This window comes from Callospermophilus lateralis, chromosome 3, assembly GCF_048772815.1.
Source record: "Callospermophilus lateralis isolate mCalLat2 chromosome 3, mCalLat2.hap1, whole genome shotgun sequence".
Lineage (NCBI taxonomy): Eukaryota > Metazoa > Chordata > Mammalia > Rodentia > Sciuridae > Callospermophilus > Callospermophilus lateralis.
This window is the reverse complement of record NC_135307.1, coordinates 13,122,656-13,144,190: the sequence shown is the minus strand read 5'-3', so window position 1 is coordinate 13,144,190 and position 21,535 is coordinate 13,122,656. Positions and strand designations below refer to the sequence as shown.

Here is a 21,535-nt window from a genome sequence, read left to right as displayed (position 1 = left end):
TCTAAAACAAACTGGAAGCTGTTGCTGAATGATTTCTCAGCTCACAAAGTGGCTTCAGGTGGGAACTAAAGAGAGTCCCTGAAAGCAGATGAGGCTGAGCTGACCTCAGGAGTCTTCTGGTAGGGAAAGCCCCAGTGTGTGGCAGTCCTCCACGACAGGCCTGTGGGGACCAGCAGGTGAGGGGTGGGGCCTAATGATACCACCCAGCTTCCCATGACTGCTGTCAAAGGTTCCTCCTCTCCACTCTAAGCTGGTGGTCTACACAGGCCACCTGCTCTTCCTCCCATTCCAGTTTTCCGCTTCCTCCATTCTGTTTCGGCTTCTCTGCTCAGCCCGCCACCACTCCACTCTCAGCATCCCATTCCCGGTGCCTGTGGAGCTGACCAAAGCCTTTCAGGGCCTGGTCTTTCAAACCTCTGAGCAGAAGCCACGGTTCACTTCTGGGACGGAGAGGAATTGATCCTTTGTCTCTGACATTCAACTTGAAAAGGTAATACACAGACATCATTTGAAAACGGAACCGGGGCTGGGTGTTCAGTTCAGTAGTACAGCATGTGCTCAGCAAGCCTGACCCTGGGTTCCATCCTCAGCACAAAAAAATTGAACCAGTACAAAAAGTACAGTTGAAAGTGTCCCCAGCCCAAAATGGAAAATTATTCTCTCTCACACACACACACACACACACACACACACACACACACACACTTATTGTCATATCTCCCTTTCCTCTTATCCACACACAGGAGCATATGCATGCACTCATGTCCCTTTTGCTTATAGTCCCTGCTTGCCTTCCGGCCACTACTGCTGGTTCTTTCTGCCATCAGGCTGCCTGGGCCACACCTCCCTCTAGCGGACCTGGGAAGGGTGGAGTTCTTCCAAGTTCATCCGAGCCCTCCTTTCAACAGCCCTGTCCTCACAGTATGGACTCCCCAGGTTACTTGTCACCCATGTATGTGGCCCCCCTCCTCTGGGCACCAGCTCACACCCAATTGCCATTCCATAGCCAGATACCTAGCAATCGCTGCCAAGTGGACGCAGTCCACGTTCAGTTCATCTTCCCCTAGATGGCCTCCTCCACCCTTTCCCAGTCACCATGCCATGAGGCATGGCACCCTGCCTGGTCCAAATTGGCCCTTTTTGTTGGCTATTTGGAGCTTCACCCTGGTTGGCTCCTGGGCTTCCTGAATCCACTCCTGCTTCTCTTCAATTTGGCTAGTCACTTAGAAGAAGCAAATCTGATTGACATGCCCGGCTGAAAATCCTGTCGTAGCTGCCATGGTGCCATCAGGGCCAACCCCAAGCCCCTCAGCTGGTCCACCAGGTAGTCCAGCTGGGCCCTGAAGTCTATCAGGGCTCAGCCCTCCAGCCCCTACCCAACCCTGGCTGCTGCTCATCTGGGTCTGAACGGCCACACCCGAAGCCGGCCTGCCCCTGGGCCTGTCAAACCCCAGCCTTCTCTCCATAATTCTCCCATGTCTCTCCTCCCCAGAAACCCTGAAATGCTAAGGGTGGGATGGTGACTGTCTTGTTCAGTTCTGTCTCGGTCTCACATGGTATGTGGGGACCAGGTGAGGGGTATCATGAACAAATGGACACCCTGCTTGGCCCGGCTCCACCAGTCCTGCGGTGTGCGGGGCTCTGGTGCCTAGAGCTCAGAAGGCTGGGTGAGCCAAGCCTTGCTGACTTCCTTGCTGGGATGAGGTACCCAGGACCTGGAGCTTTGGTTTTTCTATTTTGTAAAATGGCACAAGTAAGAGTACTTGATTCATGGAGTATTAATGGTAATGATACCTGTTAGGTGCAGGACAGGCTGAGTAAGCTGTCTGCAGGTCATGCCAAACAAAGTTAGCTGCAGGATGACCTGGCCTCTCAAACCCTCTGTCTGGTTCTTTATCAACTATTTGCTTCAAGCCCAAACGCCCAAGCCCCCGCTCAAGGCCGAACACGTAACCCCCCTTGTGCCAACAAGGCAGCTTGCAGACCCAGAGACCTCATTAGATTTGGGCTATAAAACTCCCTCCTGCCAGGCCCCTCTCTCTCTTGCTTTGTCTCTCTCTTGCGCTCTCTCTCTCTCTCTCTTCTCCTCTGTTGCACTGCTGCAATAAAGATCTCTTGGTTGCTCTGAGTGTTGTGGTCACTTCCCTTTCAATACCTACTTCATCAAAGATTTAAAGAAAAAGAACATCAGTGCTTGGCTCTGGCTGTAGCCTTTCTCCCTCCGTCCACCCATTCCTGGGCCACTTCAAGCTACTTTTTCCCTCAGCTGTGATACCGCCCTGTGCTGTGTTGGTTGTTTTTAGGACAGAAGTCATTTCCAGCCAGTTGAAAAAGTCTCTTGTCTGTTTTGCCTGCTGCTATACACTCCTGACCATGGGACTGTGGTCTCAAGAAGGATCTCCTTGTGTCCTGAGGACAGGTGAGGCCCAGGTGGGTGGGGAAGCGCCATTATCCTTGTTTCTCAGGATAATCCTAAGTACAGAAATGAAGGTTAATTCACTTTTTATTTTTTATTTATTTTATGATGCTAGGCATTGAACCCAGCAAGCACTCTGACACTGAGCCACATCCCCAGTCCTTTTTCAGGTTTCTAAGAAACTCATCTACACAAACCTGATTTTACCATGCTACTCCAGTTAACCCTACAATGGAACAAAATATAGAGAACTGCCTGGCAAGGCATGAAGGGTGAAAATGCTTGGGTAGCACTTGTCAATAAAATCATTAAAACATTTTAAAATGAGCTAGTTTATAGCAACTTTTAAAAATGGAAATTAGATATCTTTTTTTTTTTAATATTTATTTTTTAGTTTTCGGCGGACACAACATCTTTGTATGTGGTGCTGAGGATCGAACCCGGGCTGCACGCATGCTAGGCGGGCGCGCTACCACTTGAGCCACATCCCCAACCCCGAAATTAGAAATCTTTTCCAGTTTACATTTTTTTTCCAGAACCCTAGACTCCAGATCATAACTCCATTTCCCATTTCAATTGAAAAATATTAAGGAGCCCGAGTTTAAAAGAGAAAGGTGGCTTAGTATCTCAGCCAAGTCTCTATGCTCGGAGGCCCCCGCACAGCACATCTGTCTTGTCTCACTACTGACTGACCACCACATGTTCCAGATTCCCAGGGCACATGGTTGAAGGCTAAAGCTAAACTTCCTCTGGAGACCCCTGCCCAAGTAACTTTCTGTTGAAATTTGTAAAATGAAATCCTCACAAATGTCCCAGTGAAATAATAACAATGAACTTGATGATTCAGAATAAAATATGAGATTTCCAAGAAAACCATAAAAATAACAAATGTCTCTGCACGGCTGAAATCCCAGAAACAGAAGATCATTGTGGAATCCCTCCCAATTCCACCCTTGAGGGGAACCACCCTGTCTGTAACGCATGTATGTCTGCCCCACCGCTAAAACAGACTGTATCCAACGCAGCAGGTTCTATACAAGCCATTTATTTGAAATGCCAACTATATGTAGGATAAAGTCAGTGTTACATGCTTTATCAGTAACAGTAGAAAAATAGAACCAGTGAAAACCTCTGTACAACTGCAATGGTACTCAAAAGAGAAATGTATCGTTTTACAATGTTTCACACAGACGAATTCAAGTTTGGAGGTACCTAAATAAAAATACTATATATTTCTTTAAAAAACACTATGTACAGTTGAAGCGTAAACAAGTTTTACAAAGTACTGGTTATGCAGGTTGTAGAAAACACTTGCATAGGACATGAAATCAGTTTAAGAAAAATTTCTGAGCCTTGAGCATTGAAGGCACTTGACTTTATACCAGTAACAGCACAACCACGAGAAATGCAGTGGCGTAGAAGGTCTCCCGTCCCCAAGTACAGATGTGGTACATACACAAGCAAGTGGAGCCCAGGAACTTCAGCATTCAGCCACCCCATCTCAGAGCAGGGTTCCACCCAGGTGACCCAGGCACAGAGTCACGTGCAGGTACACCCGAGGAAGCTTCCAGCGCTTATGGGATCTTAGAACCCCCGTAAACACACAAACACAAGAGGTTATTGTCAAGACACGCACTTGCAAGTAATCTTTCTGTAGAAATGGCCACAGCATTATAATATTCAGAATATGAAAGACTGAAACACAGTCAGAGGATTCTCTAGAGGGAAAAAAACCAAAAGACTGCCAGACAATGACAACAGCTATTGCAACTGATAGGCACAAAGACAACGCTCCATGAAGCACGGTTCATACAAGGTGTTCATGGAGAGAACAGCAAGACACCTTCTAGTGGTGTGCATGGCAACGCTTTAGTAATACCTGTAATGAGGTTTGGAAGTGAGTCACATAGTAGACAAAGTGAACCACTGCAGACCCGGGAAGAGCACCCATCACTGCGGCTTTAATAGTGACTGCAGAGAAGCAAAAGTCAAAGAGGCATTTCCCTTTTAATTCAGTCCTAGGATAAAAACACAAATCCTTAGGATTGCAAGACAATTTTACAAGTGTTTCATTTTTCCCTAAAAGGCAAATTCACCATTATGAAAATATAAACCTTGCTGGGTAGTGACTGGGGAATGCTGACCTTTCAACTACAGAGAATGTTACCAGAGGTCAGCACCAAGCCCCAGGGCTCTGCTGCGTTTGCTGTTTCTCCATTACATTCTGCAGCATGAGCTTCATTCAAATGTACAAAGATTGTGTCCATTGCTAGAAGTTGAACTATGAGACAAACAAACAAACAACAACAAAAAAACCCCAGAGATTGTGAGAAAGCCAAAACAAGACTAGGTCAAGTTTCATAGGTAGTTCTACAAAAAAATAAACAAGAGAACTCACTAGCTGGGTACAGTGGCGCACGCCTTATAATCCCCGTGACCTGGGAGGCTGAGGCAGGAGGATTGCAAGTTCAAGGCCAACTTTAGCAACTTAGAGAGGCCCAAAACAACTTAGCAAGAACCTGTCTCAAAATAAAAAATAAAAGGGCTGGGGATGTGGCTCAGTGGTTAAGCGCCCTTGGGTTCAATCCCCAATACTAAAGCGGGGGGTGGGTGGGGGGCAGTCAAAAGTAAAAAGAACTCACTAAAAATCCTTAAAGTCTAACGGGTTATTGAAATGCCAAGCTAGCTCAGGTCTAGGGACATGTGCCCAGCTGATGGGGCATGAGAATGGGTGTGGTCTGTGTAGTAGAAAAGCCATGTTCCAATGGTTTTTGTTCTTCATGATGCTATTTTTCTCTTTAGGGGCCATGGGCAACTTAGTAAAATTATTTTTCAAAATCACAAAACTAAGATGATTATATAAGAAAAGGACCAACAGCATCTTTTAATCTGACTCTTCTCCTTTGCACTAGCATCTACACGGTAGTTTGCTAACTTCAACACACAGTGGGCACTGGGAGCAGTGATTGTCCAAATGGCCAGATTGTCCAGGGCCTCAAAAGGAGATCTGGTATTTTTGTGATTTGGTTCGCATAAAATTTCTATATCAAGTAAAATGCCAATTTATGTATTTAAATTTTATATATACTTTTTTTAAAGAGCAATCTTACTCACACTTTACATTTGTCTTAGTTCGGCATTAGAAATGATTGAATAGATGGGTTCAAAAGCCAGAGGCACAGAGCTATCGACCTACTCTATTAATTACACTTCACGAGATCCATTAAGAGTCCACCAACACTAGCCTAATGCACACAAAACCACATCTGTTCATCTTCTGCAAGTCATATCAGTCCATAATCCCATGGATTAAAGCAAGATTCCCCTCTATACATAGTTTAGCCAGGTAAGCTAAATTATTAAAAGCAAACATCTTAAATTAAGTAATACTATGAATAGTGGCCACTAGTTTTTATAATTATATTTAAAGACTATTTAATGAATTTTCAGAAAAACCACTAACCCTGGTCTCTCTAACATATTGGGGAAACAAAATAGGTCAGAGATGAGATTTCTTCCTCATTCAAATTAGGTCTACTCATTCTCCTCTGCAGTACCAGTCCAGTCCAGTCCAATGCAGACAGAAATCTAAAGCTCTCAGATTAATTCATGTCAACATGTGTATTATAAACACATACTGAAGAATGATGGAATTAACATTTGCTTCTGAAGACAGACTGAGACTGGGCTTCAGAAGACACCAGCATCTATTATAAGACTTAAACGTGAGAGTCCTGTGTTTTTCTATCTTTAAAAGAGGAGCCTTACAGGCTCTGCGAGCAGACTTTACAGCAGATGCATGTGACCGCTGGAGGCTGGGAGCTCAGTATGCAACATCACCAGGGTCGACAACTGAATGCACCAGCAGCAGCTAACCGGCCAGGCAGAAGAATGGGCGGCAGCAGCTCACAGAAGATACAGACATACTTCCCATCTTTGAGATTATCTATTGTTAGGAATTTAAAAAATGTCAAATTATTCCTGAGTGTATATCCACAGGGTAAAGTAGGAAAAGACCAGAAGAAAAACTACTGTTTCAGGAGAAATTAGAGTTGCTGACACCCAATAGAAACCTAGTCACTTCAAAGTGCATGTAATTCATTTATATGGTAGCTTGTGAAGGCTCCCTAGCCCTGCATAGTTTTATAGTGAGTGTGATTCATAGTTTTATTTATATTTATATATATATGTATGTGTATATATACACACACACACACACACACACACACACACACATATACATAGAAAAGAGGTTCCCAAATATCCTTTGAGAGAATGTTCAGGAAGTCTCTTTTCTTCTAAGTGCTACGGCTGTGTTTGTAAAAATACAAAGTGAATGTTAAATAATGCTGAAGTGATTTAAACTCAAATACTAATATATTTACATTGAAGAGTAAGAAACAAAACAAAACAAAACAAAACAGTCCTTAGCTCACACATTGCCCTTCCAAGGGAGAGGATCAGAGAGACCTCATGTGCTCAGTGGTTCAGTAAATGCTAAACCAGCATCCCCAGTGGAGTTCAAGTAGGACATGTAGTGTTTAACAATTTTTTTTTCTTTTTGGTGACAAAGCATTATGCATTATACAAGTTTTTTATAGGACACCAAAGTTCAGACATACTTTGAGAAATATTTAAAAGAAAACATATGCTTACAAACACCACATTACATCCATAAGACTGAAGCCCTTTGTTTCCCATAGAAAGCAAGACAACTGAAGGCAGCAGGCAGTCACTTCCCCAGCTCAGACAGAAAGTCCTGCAGGGCCAGAAATCCTGAAATCCCTTTGCTGTGCCCTTTAGCTGACTTTCCTCTCTCCCCTGCTTTCTAATTCCAAGGAATCTGATCTTCTCAGAACCATATCCAGGGAGCAATACTTTAACCTGTACCACCAGGGTCTACAGGGACCCTGACAGTGTCCACACTGTGAGTAAAGTGACAGCTTTGGGCTGGGCACCATGGGCTATTCTCCTTCCTGCTTCTACTACACCCAAAGACTTCAGGACCCTGATTGGACTCCCACAGTGGGAATAAAGACTAGCTCCCAAGACTTATTAAAGAAGAATGACATTAGATCTATAGAGACTGAGCAGGAAGATTTTTGAACTCAAAACAACTGTTTAAAAGAGAGGAGCATTTTGATGTGCTGTTCTTTGGAATTTCTATAATTAAAAATAAACAGAACTATTTCATAAGAAAATACATCTTAGTGTGCAATACAATGCACATGAAAACTGGTAGATGAAAGGTAAAATGCAAAAAAGTATGAAAATACAGTCCTTTAAATGTGGCAATAAAGTTTAACATACTGATATAAAATCAATACAGATAAAATAAATGTACAAGTGCAAAAAAATTCCATCATTTGTAAAGAGAGGGGGAAAAAAGTGCCAGCTTGCTTGCTGTTCAAAATGCTTCTCCACATAATTGTTCCAACATAAAACAGACAGATGCAGCATTCAAAATAACCCTCCTAGCATGCCATGTGTAATAAACATATACACACACAAAACTGAAAATAAAATAACGTGGAACTGAGCTGGCACTGATAAACTGGTCAGTGAGTTGTCGGGTTACGGAATAGAATGGATGTTTCACATCTCAGGCACAGGCGACTTGGAGGTTGCTCTCAGAGGGCAGACTTTTTGTAGAGGAAGTCTGGCTTGCTGGGTGACCTCCTTCCTCTGTTTATGGAATCTTCTCTTTCTAGCTCTGTGCTTCTCTGAGCTCCGTGGCTCAGAGACTCACTGTCTGCCAGCCTTCTGCTGGATCGCTCTTCTGGAGCCTCAGAGCTACATGCAGACTGTGAAGAAGGCCTATTCGAAGTCAGCCCAAAAGTCAAGTCAGTTTCTACTGCAGTTCGTCCCCTGATGTGGGCTGGACCATTGCCAGCATTTTCTGGGGCTGCCAAAGGGAAGTCTGATCGCTGGGGAGGCTGCTCCACGACATCCAGGCGTATGGACTCATTCTTCTGCCTGTGTGAATGCCCATCAGGGGAAAGTGGATATTCTCTCCTGGCTTCTTCCTGGGTTTTAGGAGGGGTCTGAGTAGGTAGGTAGACTGACTTTAAGCCACTTGGTGATGCCTTATTGTGGCTGTACAAATCAGGACCAAAATATCCACCTTGCGAAGGGGAAGGGGCGCGTCTGCCAGGAGCAGGAGTAGAAGGTCTGCAAGCAGCATTTGAGAAGTCATAGAAATCCGGGTATTCCTGCTGATTTTCTCTAGCATCTGTTTTTTGCTCTAGTGTGTGTTTTTTTCGAGAAGTGTGTGTATGCCTCTGTGGAACACACGAGAGATGCTGGGGAGGCCCCGGTCCTGCTTCAGAAACTGGCTGGCTCACTTCTGTGTCTACAGCAAGTTCTGGAAGTCTCCTGTCCTTGAGTGACAGTGTGGATACTCCCATGGCGATATCTGGCATTAGATCATTCAGCACAGGTTGGGTACACTGAGACAGAGACAAAGCAGAGAAGGTTAAAAAAAAAAAAAAAAAAAGGCCCACCAATGTTCACTGATTTTGTTGATTTGGTTTCCTGATTATAAATGTTATAATGCATACTTAGATACAGAAAATTATAAAGGCAGAAAAAAACTCCTAAAGTTCCATACAGAGATAATCATTGCTAACATAATGAAGTATTTCTCTCCCCTTTTTTCTTTGCATATATTTTCACAAAATTTATTGAATATATAGTTTTAGTGCATATATAATTAATATATTATTTAGTGATAGTTCTACCATTAATTTTTCTCAGATATCATCATTTAAAAATACATTCCATTGTACTGATAAATCATAAACCAGTCTCCTATGATCAGACATTTAAGTTATTTCCAATTTTTTATTATAATAAAGAGTACAATGAATGTACTAACAAATTTCCTTTAGAGGCTGGGTGTGGTGGTGTACACCTGTAATCCCAGAAATTTGGGGAGGCTGAGGCAAGGAGACTGCAAGTTTGAGGTTAGCTTCAGCAACTCAGCGAGGCCCTAAGCAACTTTTCAATACCCTGTCTCAAAATTAAAAACAAAAAAAGGCTAGGGATGTGCCCCAGTGGTTAAGCAACCCTGGGTTCAACTCCCAGTACCAAAAGAAAAAAAATAAATACAAAACCAAAATATTCCTTTACAGGAATTGTATTTAAGATACAAAAGAGTAGAATTTTGTAATTATAGGGCCAGACCAACAGAATGGGTATGTGGTTTATCAAATACTACCAATCTCTTATTTTGGGGAATTGGGGGGAGCAGGGAGAACAAGGTAGAGAGGGACAGGAAGGTTGGGAAGGATCATAATTCGACCCAAGGTGTGTACCAGTCCATCACTTCTGGTGAGCTCTATTATAAGGAAGCCTCCCTGAAATAACAGATCTTTCCTTTTCTCTATTGAATTCTGCTGACAGCATGTGACAGAGTAGGAAGACTTAAAAAGCACTATTGTTTTTCTCAAATGTGTTACATAAAACATAAGCTCAATCTCTTCTGCAGTGCAACCCAGGTGAAGATTCGTGTCTGACGTGGAGGCTCTCTACTCGTTGCCCTGGCTCCTAAGGCTCTGAGTCAGACAGGGTCTGAGGGCTGAGCTGGGGAGACTCACTTTCTGACTGTTTTCTGAATGGGGAGGCTTTGTCACACTGGTCCTGGTGGTACAATTAGCTCTAAGTAATTTTCCCTTCTTGTTCTACCAGAGCATTTGGTAGAATAACAGATGCTATAGGACAGAAGTCAGGAAGATTCCAAACACGGGCTTGAACAGAACATTAGGACGCATGCAGATCCACCTGTCACTGCTCTCCTCCTGCTATTGGCAGATGGACTTACAGACAAGAACACTGCCTTTGTGCCTTTTACACACACCTCTAGTCTCTCTGCTCCTGTCCTTTCCCATTTGCTGACACTAACATTCTTCTCTTCTTCCCCATGACCCTTGAGTGCATGCTTTCAGCCTGCCAATAACACTTTTGGGCACTGCTGAGTCCCGTAGGGTTCTTGGAGCCAGGGGAACAGCTCCTAATATCCCACAGACTTTTGATTTGGGGCAGGTGACTTAAGTGCTGACTTACCATTTGTTTCTCAGATGCTACTGCAGCAGAGGCGGCAGCAGCTGCAGCAGCAGCAGCAGCAACTGTCTGCCTCCCCAGTCCTGTGGGGTTGGTACAGTCAGGTGGTGCTGCTTTAACACCTGGCAGATAAACTTGGGGAGGAACAGCTTTAGGAGCTGTTCTGGAGTGAAACAACGAATGATTACAGGGATAAGAAAAGGAACGTGAAGGGTGCTGACTGGGAGGTCTTTGCTTCCAACCTGCTTTGAGTTGGTTATGGATTGGGGTGGCTGGGGGGTGGTATGGAGGGGGTGGAGGGGGCAAGGGTGGATGGAAGGCCACAAAAGAGTCCAGGTCTGTAAACATGGTTTCTGCAGTAGGGGTACTGTTAACACGACATCTTCCAGGCTGTCTCATTGTCAAGAGTGGACTTTCATCCCCAAAACGTTCATCAGGAAAGAACTTGTGAGGATTCTAGATTAAAAAAAAAAAAAAAAAAAAAAGGAGATTTCACGCATGGAATTGTACAAGCTGAGAGAGTTAAGTAAAATACCTAAGAAGCTAAGAAGACCACATTAAGTAAAAGGTAAAATTCCAGTAAGCAAGTCAGACATCTCTTGTAGCAATATGTGATAAAGCAAAAACAAGTTCATAAAACCTAACTGAAATATGATTTTGCTAAGAAAAAAGTTAACATTAAATCAAAGGAAGAAAAGGAATACAACTGAGGAGCTTCCTAGAAACTCTGACACAACATCTGTATATGTTCTATGTGAAATAACTTCAAAATAACCATTCCTTGCTCATTATACACAACCAAGCTGGATTAAGACTTCAAACCATTGCAAGAGAACAATGATTTTTATACAATTTAAGATATCTAATTAAGACAATTTAGGATGGCAAAGGGAAGAGAAACGAGTAAAAAACCAGACTATGTACTCTAGGGATGGAAACCACAGCAAAAAATAAAAATTAAGAACCTAAAAATGGGTGGCTGCCACATTTTCCTTTTGAAAGGGTCAGGGTTAATGGAGTTTGGATTCAGTGGCAAGAAAGTGCCCCACTTGACCAGATCAAATCAAATTTTATGTAAGGCTCTGATAAGACTATGCCACAAATCCTATCTTAACTATAAAACCAATGCTATTGTTCTTATGCTTAATAATTACTAGAAACGAATTTGTTTCCTACTAGGTTGAAAAAAAAAGCACTCACTCCATGATTCTCATGCTTGCATTTGAACCTTCATGCACAACATTTCTTATGGGAGAAAGGTCAGTGGGCATCTGATAGTAGGCCTAACCTGAAATCTGGTGACCAGAGAGCAAGCAAGTGAGGTTCAGAATTTCCTACTTCCTTTGCCATCTCTGTTGGGATGGAACTTTGTAGCAGTCACCATTTGGATGCTTGTTATGTATACACAGCTGTTTGACACACAGCACCTTCTATCTTCATAACAATCCGTTTTATGGGTAAGGAACTGATGCTCACTGGTTAAGTAACTCATCCAAGTTAACCAGTTAGTAAGGAGCAGAGCCAGCTCTGTGCTCAGCCCACTCCACCGTGCTGCCTCTCATGAGGAGAAACCTGCAGCCTGTTGAAGACATCAGAGGCAGTGAAGGGCACGTACGAAGAAAAAGCAGCAGTGGGGCACTCCTTGGGATGTCTCATATACTGCCTGACTGATGATCAAGGCTTCCTCCTTTCAACAGTTCAATGCAATGTCTTACCTGCAAGAGCTCTGCAGCAGCATCTGCAAGACCAAACTCTCTCAGTACTCGAATCTGAATTTCATAGCTGACGGTGGCTCCCTCCCCACAGTTCAGTGCATAAGCTCTCTGCACCTGCTCAGTGTGCCGTAGTTCCTGCAGGCGTCTGACCATATCTTTCATAATGAAGAGACGAGGAACTAGAAGGAGAAAGAGCATGTAGGCAAAATTCCTGAGCTACACGAAAGACTGCCCAGTGAGCACAAGGAAAATGCAAATGTTTGGTATCAGAATCTTTTCATAAATTTTTTAGGTAGTATTTTAATTTCTTGGCAACATAGTAATTTATATTTGAAAAATAGAAAATTTTCAAGATTTTAAATTTCATAGTGCCCAGAAGGCTCTTGGACATATCAAACAGCTCCAGAATTTTATTAGTTTAGTCTACAGCTCAAATAAGATTTTACTTGCATGTACTCTGAATCTTAGGATACTTCATGATTTAAAAATATATATTCATTCTTAGGGTTGGGGATATAGTTTAGTAGTAAAGTGCTTCCCTTGCATGTACAAGGCCCTGGGTTTGATCCTAAGCAAAAATTATAAATAAATAAATAAATAAATAAATAAGTAAATAAATAAATAAAATAAAGAAAGTTGTTCTTGTATTCAAACAATTGTTTAAATGCTGACTATGCACCAAGGATTGGTATTGGGGTGCACAGAAGGAAAGATGTGATCTCTGTCCATAAGTATAGTACAGGGTCAGAAAAGTTCATGGAGAAAAATAAACAAGAACACTGGAAGACTGGAAACAATGGGCACCCAGCCCAGATGGAAAGCAGGTGGGAAAGGCTTCTTAGACAAGGGGGAACCCCAGCATAGCCTTGAAGATGATAGAAAATCAGGCATGTAAAGAAAGCAGTGTGAAGCTTTCTGAGCAGGAAGTCTAGGCATGTACATGGTATCAAATGAAAAATAGCACAACACACGGAGGAGGCTCACTGGCAGAGTCTGGGGTCAGCAGGTAAGTAGGAAGAACTGGGAAAGGAGGCTGGAAATATGAGTGGGGTAGATCTGAATGAGTTGTATCCTGTGTATAGCAGGGAGCTGCTTGTGCAGGGGATGACAGAATGAGAGCTGTGACGTGGTGAGTGCAGGCAGAAGTTATGTGAAGCAGGGGAGGCAAACTGGCCGCCTGCCACCTGTTTTTCTAAGTAAAGTTTTATTGGCACACAGCCTTACCATTTGTTTAGGAACCACCGTGGTTATTTGGGAGTTAGTCAGTGCAATAGAGATTGCATAGTTCAAAAAGTCTGAAATATCATTATCTGGTCCTGTACAGAAAAAGTGTGCTGACCCCTGGGGTAAAGGACAGAAGTAAAAGAAGAGGCAGGAACAGCAGTTAGGAACCTGAGCTATGCCGTGGTCACAAGCTGGAGAGAGGCAATGAAGTCTATAAACATTTGTGATATGAACTGACCACAGTGTTGACTGAATGTTATTTTTGGGGGAAGGGGAGCCAGGGTTTGGTGAATGCTAATTTTCATGGCGCTTCATTAAATCCCCACAACACTAGGAGGAAACATTATCTTCATTTCATAGATGAGAAAATTGATGTTTTGGAAGAAATCACAGAATGCCAGAGTCCCACAAAGTGAAAGAGCCAGGCTGAGAGCCTGTAAGTCCTCTCCAACAAGCTACAGCCTTGTCTTTTGAGTGCGATGGGCAAGGATGGGAGAAACTGGGTGACACTAAAATGGGGCATGCCTTGTTAACTAAGCCACAGGCAAGTCTTGTTTTCTTGAGAATACTTACTTGTGGGTGTCTTTGGGATTTTCTGATTAAGTTCTAGGATGAAATTATGCTGATATTCAATAGCATTAATTCAAGCCTGAAAAACAGTGCTACTACCAAAGCTTCAAAATCAACAAAACCCAATTGAAGACATATTTATCTTATTACTATTATCCAATGAATGCCTTAGGCAAATATACAATAGCCAAATCTACTAAGGCAACAATTGATGAAAAATACTAGTTGTGAAATAAAATGTATGTATTCAGTGAGAAGTTCTGCCATTATGCTTTTTATTTATTCTTAACCGAAACAGGTATATGGATGCAGAAATGAATGGTGCTATTTCCATTGCACATTGTTTGCTGGATTTTACTTATTTAATTTTTGACACAGGGTTCTGATAGGTTGCCAAGGTTTGGTCTCAAACTCTTGGGCTCAAGTAATCTCCCCACTTTAGTCTCTAAGTAATTGGGACTATAGGCATGTGCCACCATGCCTGGCTGCTGGTTTTTACTATGCATCTTGCAAAAGCAATTGGCAGGAGCTACAAATTTCTGACCACCAGATTACTAGTGTTTATTTTATCTTAGAAACTGATACTAGAGACTACTGTTAAAAGTCAACATGAAGTAATATTCAGATGTTTTTGGGGGCTGGGATGTTGCTCAGTGGCAAAGCATTTGCAAAGTCCTGGGTTCGACCCCCAGTCCCCCCCACCCAAAAAAAACCCCAAACAGATGTTTTTGGATATGACAGCTAAATTTCAATCTATGGCCAATTCCTTCAAAGTCATAAGACATAAACCTAAAACTACGGTGAACATTATAGAGCAGATCATGGGAAACTGAACCTCTAAGAAAATAATGGTGATCACATCTTTGGGAGACAGAAGCAGATTCAAAGATATAAGTCCACGTGTGCAAACTACCCTGCAGTGATGAAAAAACTGAATTTCTCTAAACAAGGGCAATTCTGCCGCATTGAGCACATGTGGCAATGTCTAGAAACACAAGAAAGTTTCCAAAAGGCTGTCACAAAGGTAGGGGTGTGTGTGCAAAAACCTACATACACTTATTAACTTAAGATAAAATATAAAACAAAACTCTTATCCTTAAAAACTAGGGGAATAAATGCATAAAGGGTACTGAAATGTGGAAACAATTAGCATACTTAGGGGTTCAAACATCAGCAATTACAAAAAAATGGATGAGATTATTCATTTCAATATAAGTGCCTCACCAAAGGCATTGCCTTACCTGGAATTTCATTGGCTACAACAGAAGGTGGGCTTGATTGGCTGCTGCTAATCTGCTGATGGCTGATCATGTGGCAACACTGTGGCATGGCATTACTGACCATGTAAAGCGTGTCTGGCACATTGGACATTCTCACCATTCGCAAACGCACAAGGTCTGTTTGTTCCACCATCATCTCATCTAGCACTGACTGAAATGAGAATTCAGGATGAACAGTCAACCCGTTCTTTGTGTTAAATCACAGTTGGAGTAAGATTATCATCTCCATCACAGAAGGGGCAGAGGTTGTAGTTCAGTGGTAGAGCGCCTGCCTTGCACGTGTGAAGCATTGGGTTCGATCCTTAGCACCACATAAAAATAAATAAATAAAGACATTGCGCCTATCCACAACCAAAAATAAACAAACAAATAAATAAATGAAAGAAAAGGGGGATTCATTAATTGTTTTCTCACTTATGTAAAGTCTAAAATCGGTGGTAGAAGAAAATACCCATTTCTCTTTAATTAAAGACTCTTTCTGGAGAATTTAAAATTTTTTTTTTTTTTTTTTTTTTAGTTGTAGATGGACACAATATCTTTATTTTATTTTATGTGGTGCTGAGGATCGAACCCAGGGCCTCACACATGCTAGGCGAGAGCTCTACCACTGAGCACAACCCCAGCCCAGGAGAATTTTTGAATAGATATAATCATTGGAAAGGCTTATTTTTAATTAGAAGTGTTTGAAATCTGATGGAAGCATATAAAATTAATCAAAAATAAATAATACAAAAAATTATTATAATAAAAAAGAACATGTATACATGTGCTAAGTATCACATTAAAAAATGTTCAAAATATGAAATAGTAAAGATTGATTAATGGGACTATAAATAAACCCAATTTTGTTAAAGTAGTTTCAGCTGCATCTATCTCATCCAACTACAGAACAGCAAAAATGAGGTGTTATATAAACATTTCCAATGGGGGAATTCCTTCTTCCACAGCCATCTGAGAACAGGGCAGTTCTAGAGGACCTTCTGCTGAGCCACCCCATCTTGGGGCAGAGGAAATGGGGGATTGGTGTAGATTCTCACCAGATGTGGCCTGTGAAGGCTCAGCTGCATGAGCACTTCAAGCACAAAGACCAGATCTGACCATTCTGCTTTCTTCCTGTTTTAGATCTATTTAGAATGTCAACCATTTAATATGAAGAATATTATCAACCTAGTCAATAAAACAGAGATCTCATAAACTCCTTTCATTTATCTTAAAGCTAGGAAGTCTGGAAATAAAAATAAGTAAAATTTTAAGGCAATGTAATTCTGTCCCTAAATACATTATTTTGCCTGTTACTTCAGAATGCTTACTGATGATTTTTGACTTTCAAAGACTGTTAGCTCCTCACAAGCTACTCTTAAGTATTTACATGTGAATATATTTAACAAAAATTACAGAGTTTCATTTTCACATTATCATAATTTCTTGGGGAGTTCTTTATATTACAGAATAAATAATGCCAACTGTTTATTTCATAGGTTTGAAATTATAATAAGTTTGTATATTTACTCTAAAACTAAACTCAAAACTCAGTCAGCTATTATAGAACAACAAAAATTATGCATTTCTTTAGTTTATGAAGATAAAATGCTTGCAATTTAATTTCAGAACATTTCCTCTATTTCAGTAAACTGATAATCTACAAGGCAATTAACAATTCACAAGGCAACTAAGATGAGAAAAATGTAAAATGTATTATGATTTGTTTTAAAACATTTCAAAAATCTACTCTGTTGAGTAGTTGAACTAGAATTTACTTTCATGTTCCCTATTACTGGATATTTAGGCTATTACACCAAATATTTAAATAATTCTACAATAAATATCTGTGCATATGGTTTCTAATAAAGTTCTCTAATATCTTCAAATGGTTTTTAGTACCTTTGCTTCTTCCACATAGGGAGAGAACAGCCGAGGACGAACGTATATGCCAGCATTTTTTTGCCGCAACCAGGCATTTGACTTTCCACCTTCTGTTGTAGGAAGCATATCTGATGGAGGAGTACTAATCAAGCCTCTTTTCATCTTATAAAATAAAATAAAAAAATAGACTACAGATCTGTGTAGTAGTACAATATCATCAAGATAAAAATGTTTACATCTATAAATCAAAACATACAAACCTTCATATTTAAATAAAAATTTAGAAACATGAAATTTAGAAATACCTTAAAAGTTTAGTAATAATAAAAGGTCCTATACTTTCATTTTTTTCTAAATAGAGGAATGATTAAAAAAAGATAATATTAATTAAAATGTAATAAGTTGGAGTAGTAGTAGAAATCTTTTTTTTTTTTTTTTTTTGGTACCAGGAATTAAACCCAGGGGTGCTTTACCACTGAGCCACATCCCCAGCCCTTTTTATTTATTTATTTTTTATTTTGAGAGAGGTCTCACTGAATTGCTTAGGGCCTCACTTAGTTGCTGAGATTACAGGTGTGCCACCATGCCCAACTGATGGAGTAGTAGAACTCTTAATGAAAAACTGATTCTTTATACCTTGCTCAATTCTCTCTTACCCCAAGACAAACTAAGATTGCTGACTTGGCATGTATCTATAGTACAAGGCCACCAGCAATCTAGCACAGTGGGCTTTCAAGAAGCAATTTGGCTCAAGCCCCATTCCCCTTTTATTAGTCATGCAACCATGGAGATCTTATTTTAGCTTAAAGGCTCTGGGAAGTGGGGTGCTACACCACTAATTAAATGTGGTAGCCTTGCTGTTTCCTCAGTGATACCAGGAGGATGTTTAGTTCTTGAGGTGGTGGTAAGTATTAAACAAAAGTAACATAAGGGCTGGGATGTGGCTTGGTAGTAGAGTGTATATACTTAGCATATATACATATATACAGATCCTGGAGGCCCTGGATCCCATCTCTAGTACCATAAAAGTAAAAATGAAAACAAAGGTAATATGCAGACAAAAGCACCTGGCAGGGTGCTTGGCATCTACTAAGATAGTGTGAAGGTTAGCAACCATTATTACCAAACCTTTACAGGGGACTTACATGTTAAGCATGGAATTAAGAGTAAGGCATATATATTTTCTTTTCTTTAAAAAATTTTTTTATTTGTTCTTTTTAGTTTTACAAGGCATATATATATTTTTAACAAACTCCTAAGGGAACTATTAAAGACAGGGTTCAGTTTGGTTTGAGTTCCAGCTGTTTGACAAAAATTGTTTCTCCATTACTCTTGTTAAATATAATACCTAATTAATGCATTAAAATTATTATTATTATTATTATTTTTGTGGTGCTGGGGATTGAACCAGGACCTTGCGCATGTGAGACAAGCACTCTACCAACTGAGCTATATCCCCAGCCTAACGTTAAAATTATTTCTAATCACCAAAACAACATTATATGGTATTTAAAAAAGACAAAAACAAAAAACTCAATATTATAATTATGTTGATATGCGATCTTTTGGCATTTTTTTTGTACCAAGGATTGAACCCAAAGGCGCTTAACCACTGAGCCACATTCTATCTTGCTAGGCAAGCATTCTGCTACTGAGCCACTTTCCCAGCCCTTTTTAAAATTTTTGAGACAAGGTTTTACTAATACACAGACTGGCTTCAAATTTGCAATCCTCCTGCTTCAGCTTCCTCAGGACCTGGGATTATAGGCATTATGACACTACCTGGCTCAAAAGTTGATTTTTTAAAAAATATAAGGTTAATAATAATTTAGCTAGATTAAGAAAGAGAGGAAACTCAAATAAATAAAACCAGAATAAAGGAAACATTATAACTAATATCACAGAAATACAAACAATCATAAAATGATATTATAAATAATTCATGCCAACAAAGCAGATAATCTAGTAGAAATGGATGAATTCCTGGACACATACAACCCTACTAAGACTGAATCATGAAGAAGCAGAAAACCCAAATAGACCAATAACTGAGGGAACTATATCAGTAATAAGGTTTTTCATCAAAGAAAAACTCAGGACTTGATGACTTCACTGCTGAATTCTACAAAACATTTAAAGAACTAATACCAAATTTTATGAAACTATTCCAAGAACTCAAAGAGGAAGTAACACTCTCAAACTTAATTCTATGAAGCCAACATCATCCTGATATCAAAACCAGATAAAGACATAACAAAAAAAGAAAACTTATCAAATGTATGATATGTCAAGATCATTGTAATGAGCAACTAAAAAAAAAAAAAGAACTGAGTTTATGTAAAAAATGAACAAATAGCTGTCATGCATAACATATTAAAATAAATAAATGATTAAAAATGAAAAAAAGAAAACTATAGACCAATATTCCTGACAATCATAAACACAAAAATCTTAACAAAATACTAGCAAACAGAATCCAACACATCAAAACGATCATCTACCATAATCAAGTCGAATTCATTCCAGGGATGCAAAGATGGTTCCATAAAAGCAAATTAATAGATGTGATATATCATATCAACAGAATGAAGAACAAAAGCCATTTTATCATTCTTATAGATGCAGAAAAAGACATTTGACAAAATTCAACATCCTTTCATGATAAAAACTCAATAAATTAGGTAGATAAGGAACATTCCTTAACACAATAAAGGACATAATAATATTATAAACCCATAGCTAATTTCACACCGAAAGCAGAAAGTTCTGGAACAAGACAAAGATGCCCATTCTTGTCACTCCTGTTCAATATAGCACTGGAGATCCTGGCTGCAGCAATCAGGCAAGAGAAGGAAAGGAATCCAAGCTGGAAAGGAAGAAGTTAAATGTCCCTGTTTACAGATGACATGATCTTATATAAAGAAAACCTTAAAGGCTCCATGAAAAAAACTGTTAGATCTAATAAGCAAAAATACAAAATCAACACATCAAATTCAGTAGCATTCCCATGCATAATAGGGAGGTATATGAAAAAGAAGAAAACAATTCCATCTATAATCACTACAAAATATAGATAAGTACCGAATAATAAATTTAATCAAGAAGTAACAGATCTCTATATTGAAAAATATAAAACATTGATGAAAGAAACTGAAAAAAAAATGACTGAAATGAATATCCTATGCCCATGGATTAGAAGAACATTAAATGTCCATATTATCCAAAACAATCTAGAGTAAATGAAATCCGTATCACAATACCAATGCCATTTTTCACAGAAATAGAAAAAATAATCCAAAAAATTCATATGGAACCACAAAAGACTCAAATGGCCAAAGCAATATTAAGTTAAAAAAACAAAACAAAACAAAACAAAAAACAACAACAAAAAACAAAGCTGGAGGGAGCCTCATACTACCTTAATTTCAAAATATACCACAAAGCGATAGTAACCAAAACAGCATGGTCCTGGCGTAAGCAGAGACAACAGATGAATGCACTTACAGATTTTTTGATAAAGGTACAAGAACATATGCAGGGCATAGAACAGTCTTAAAACCTGTGGTAGGGAAGGGTAAGAGGGTTGAGGACCAGAATAAACCCTCTAGCTTCGCATGCTTTTAGTTACTTGCTTTCAGTTGGCTTTAAAAATAGATTTATTTTTAATTTTGGCAGTCATGCAACTGAACAATGTTATTATTGTCTCCCACTAGTTCTGCTGTAGATACACCTTGATATAGGAGTTATGATGATAATGACTATCTAATTACTTTGCAGGAACTTGAAGGCCACTTTGAAACACTGACTCTTTGGGCCCACCCAAGTGTCCAATGGGTGACCTTTTGATATCAGGAGGTCAAAACCTCTACTCTCAGATCATGCTAGTGCCACCACTTTCTGAACATGTGTCCCATGAAAAGCCACAAAGTCTGATTAAATAGATCACAATTATTTCACTTCCAATCACTTTTCCCCACATCTGAAATTACTCTGCTTCTTTATCCCGCAAACATCCAAGAAACCCTTATCCTTAGGGAGGAGGATATGAGACTTGGGTCTTTCCCATCATGCTTTGCCACCTTGCAAATAAACTCTTTTGTCTTTTGCAAAACTTTTATCTCAGTGATGGATATACTGTTTGGTGGGCAAAAGAAGCCTGGTTTGTTAACAGTTTCTTCAATAAATGGTGCTTGGGAAAACTGAATATCCACATGCAGAAAAATGAAATCAGGCCTATATCTCACACTATATAAAAAAATCAATTAAAAATAGGTTAATGTCTTAAAGGTAAAAGCTGAACTATGAACCTACTAGAAGAAAACATAGGGAAAAAACTCCATGACATTGATGTAGGCAAGAACTTTTTAGATAAGACTCCCATACATGGGTAACATAAGCAAAAATAG

At 40.0% G+C, this 21,535-nt stretch overlaps 1 protein-coding gene across 1 annotated transcript in view; it reads right to left on the bottom strand.

Moving 5' to 3' along the window:
- Positions 1–3,464: 3,464 nt before the first annotated feature.
- The window catches only part of Btbd7 (BTB domain containing 7), a 105,174-nt gene continuing 87,103 nt past the window's right edge, over positions 3,465–21,535 (bottom strand). Inside the window, exons 7-11 of the mRNA XM_076849725.2 lie at positions 17,148–17,291; positions 15,228–15,417; positions 12,193–12,371; positions 10,481–10,933; positions 3,465–8,865 (exon numbers count right to left, since the gene is read on the bottom strand). Coding sequence (XP_076705840.1) covers positions 8,047–8,865; positions 10,481–10,933; positions 12,193–12,371; positions 15,228–15,417; positions 17,148–17,291 — 1,785 coding nt within the window. The 3' untranslated portion in view covers positions 3,465–8,046. The remainder of the gene's footprint in view (positions 8,866–10,480; positions 10,934–12,192; positions 12,372–15,227; positions 15,418–17,147; positions 17,292–21,535) is intronic.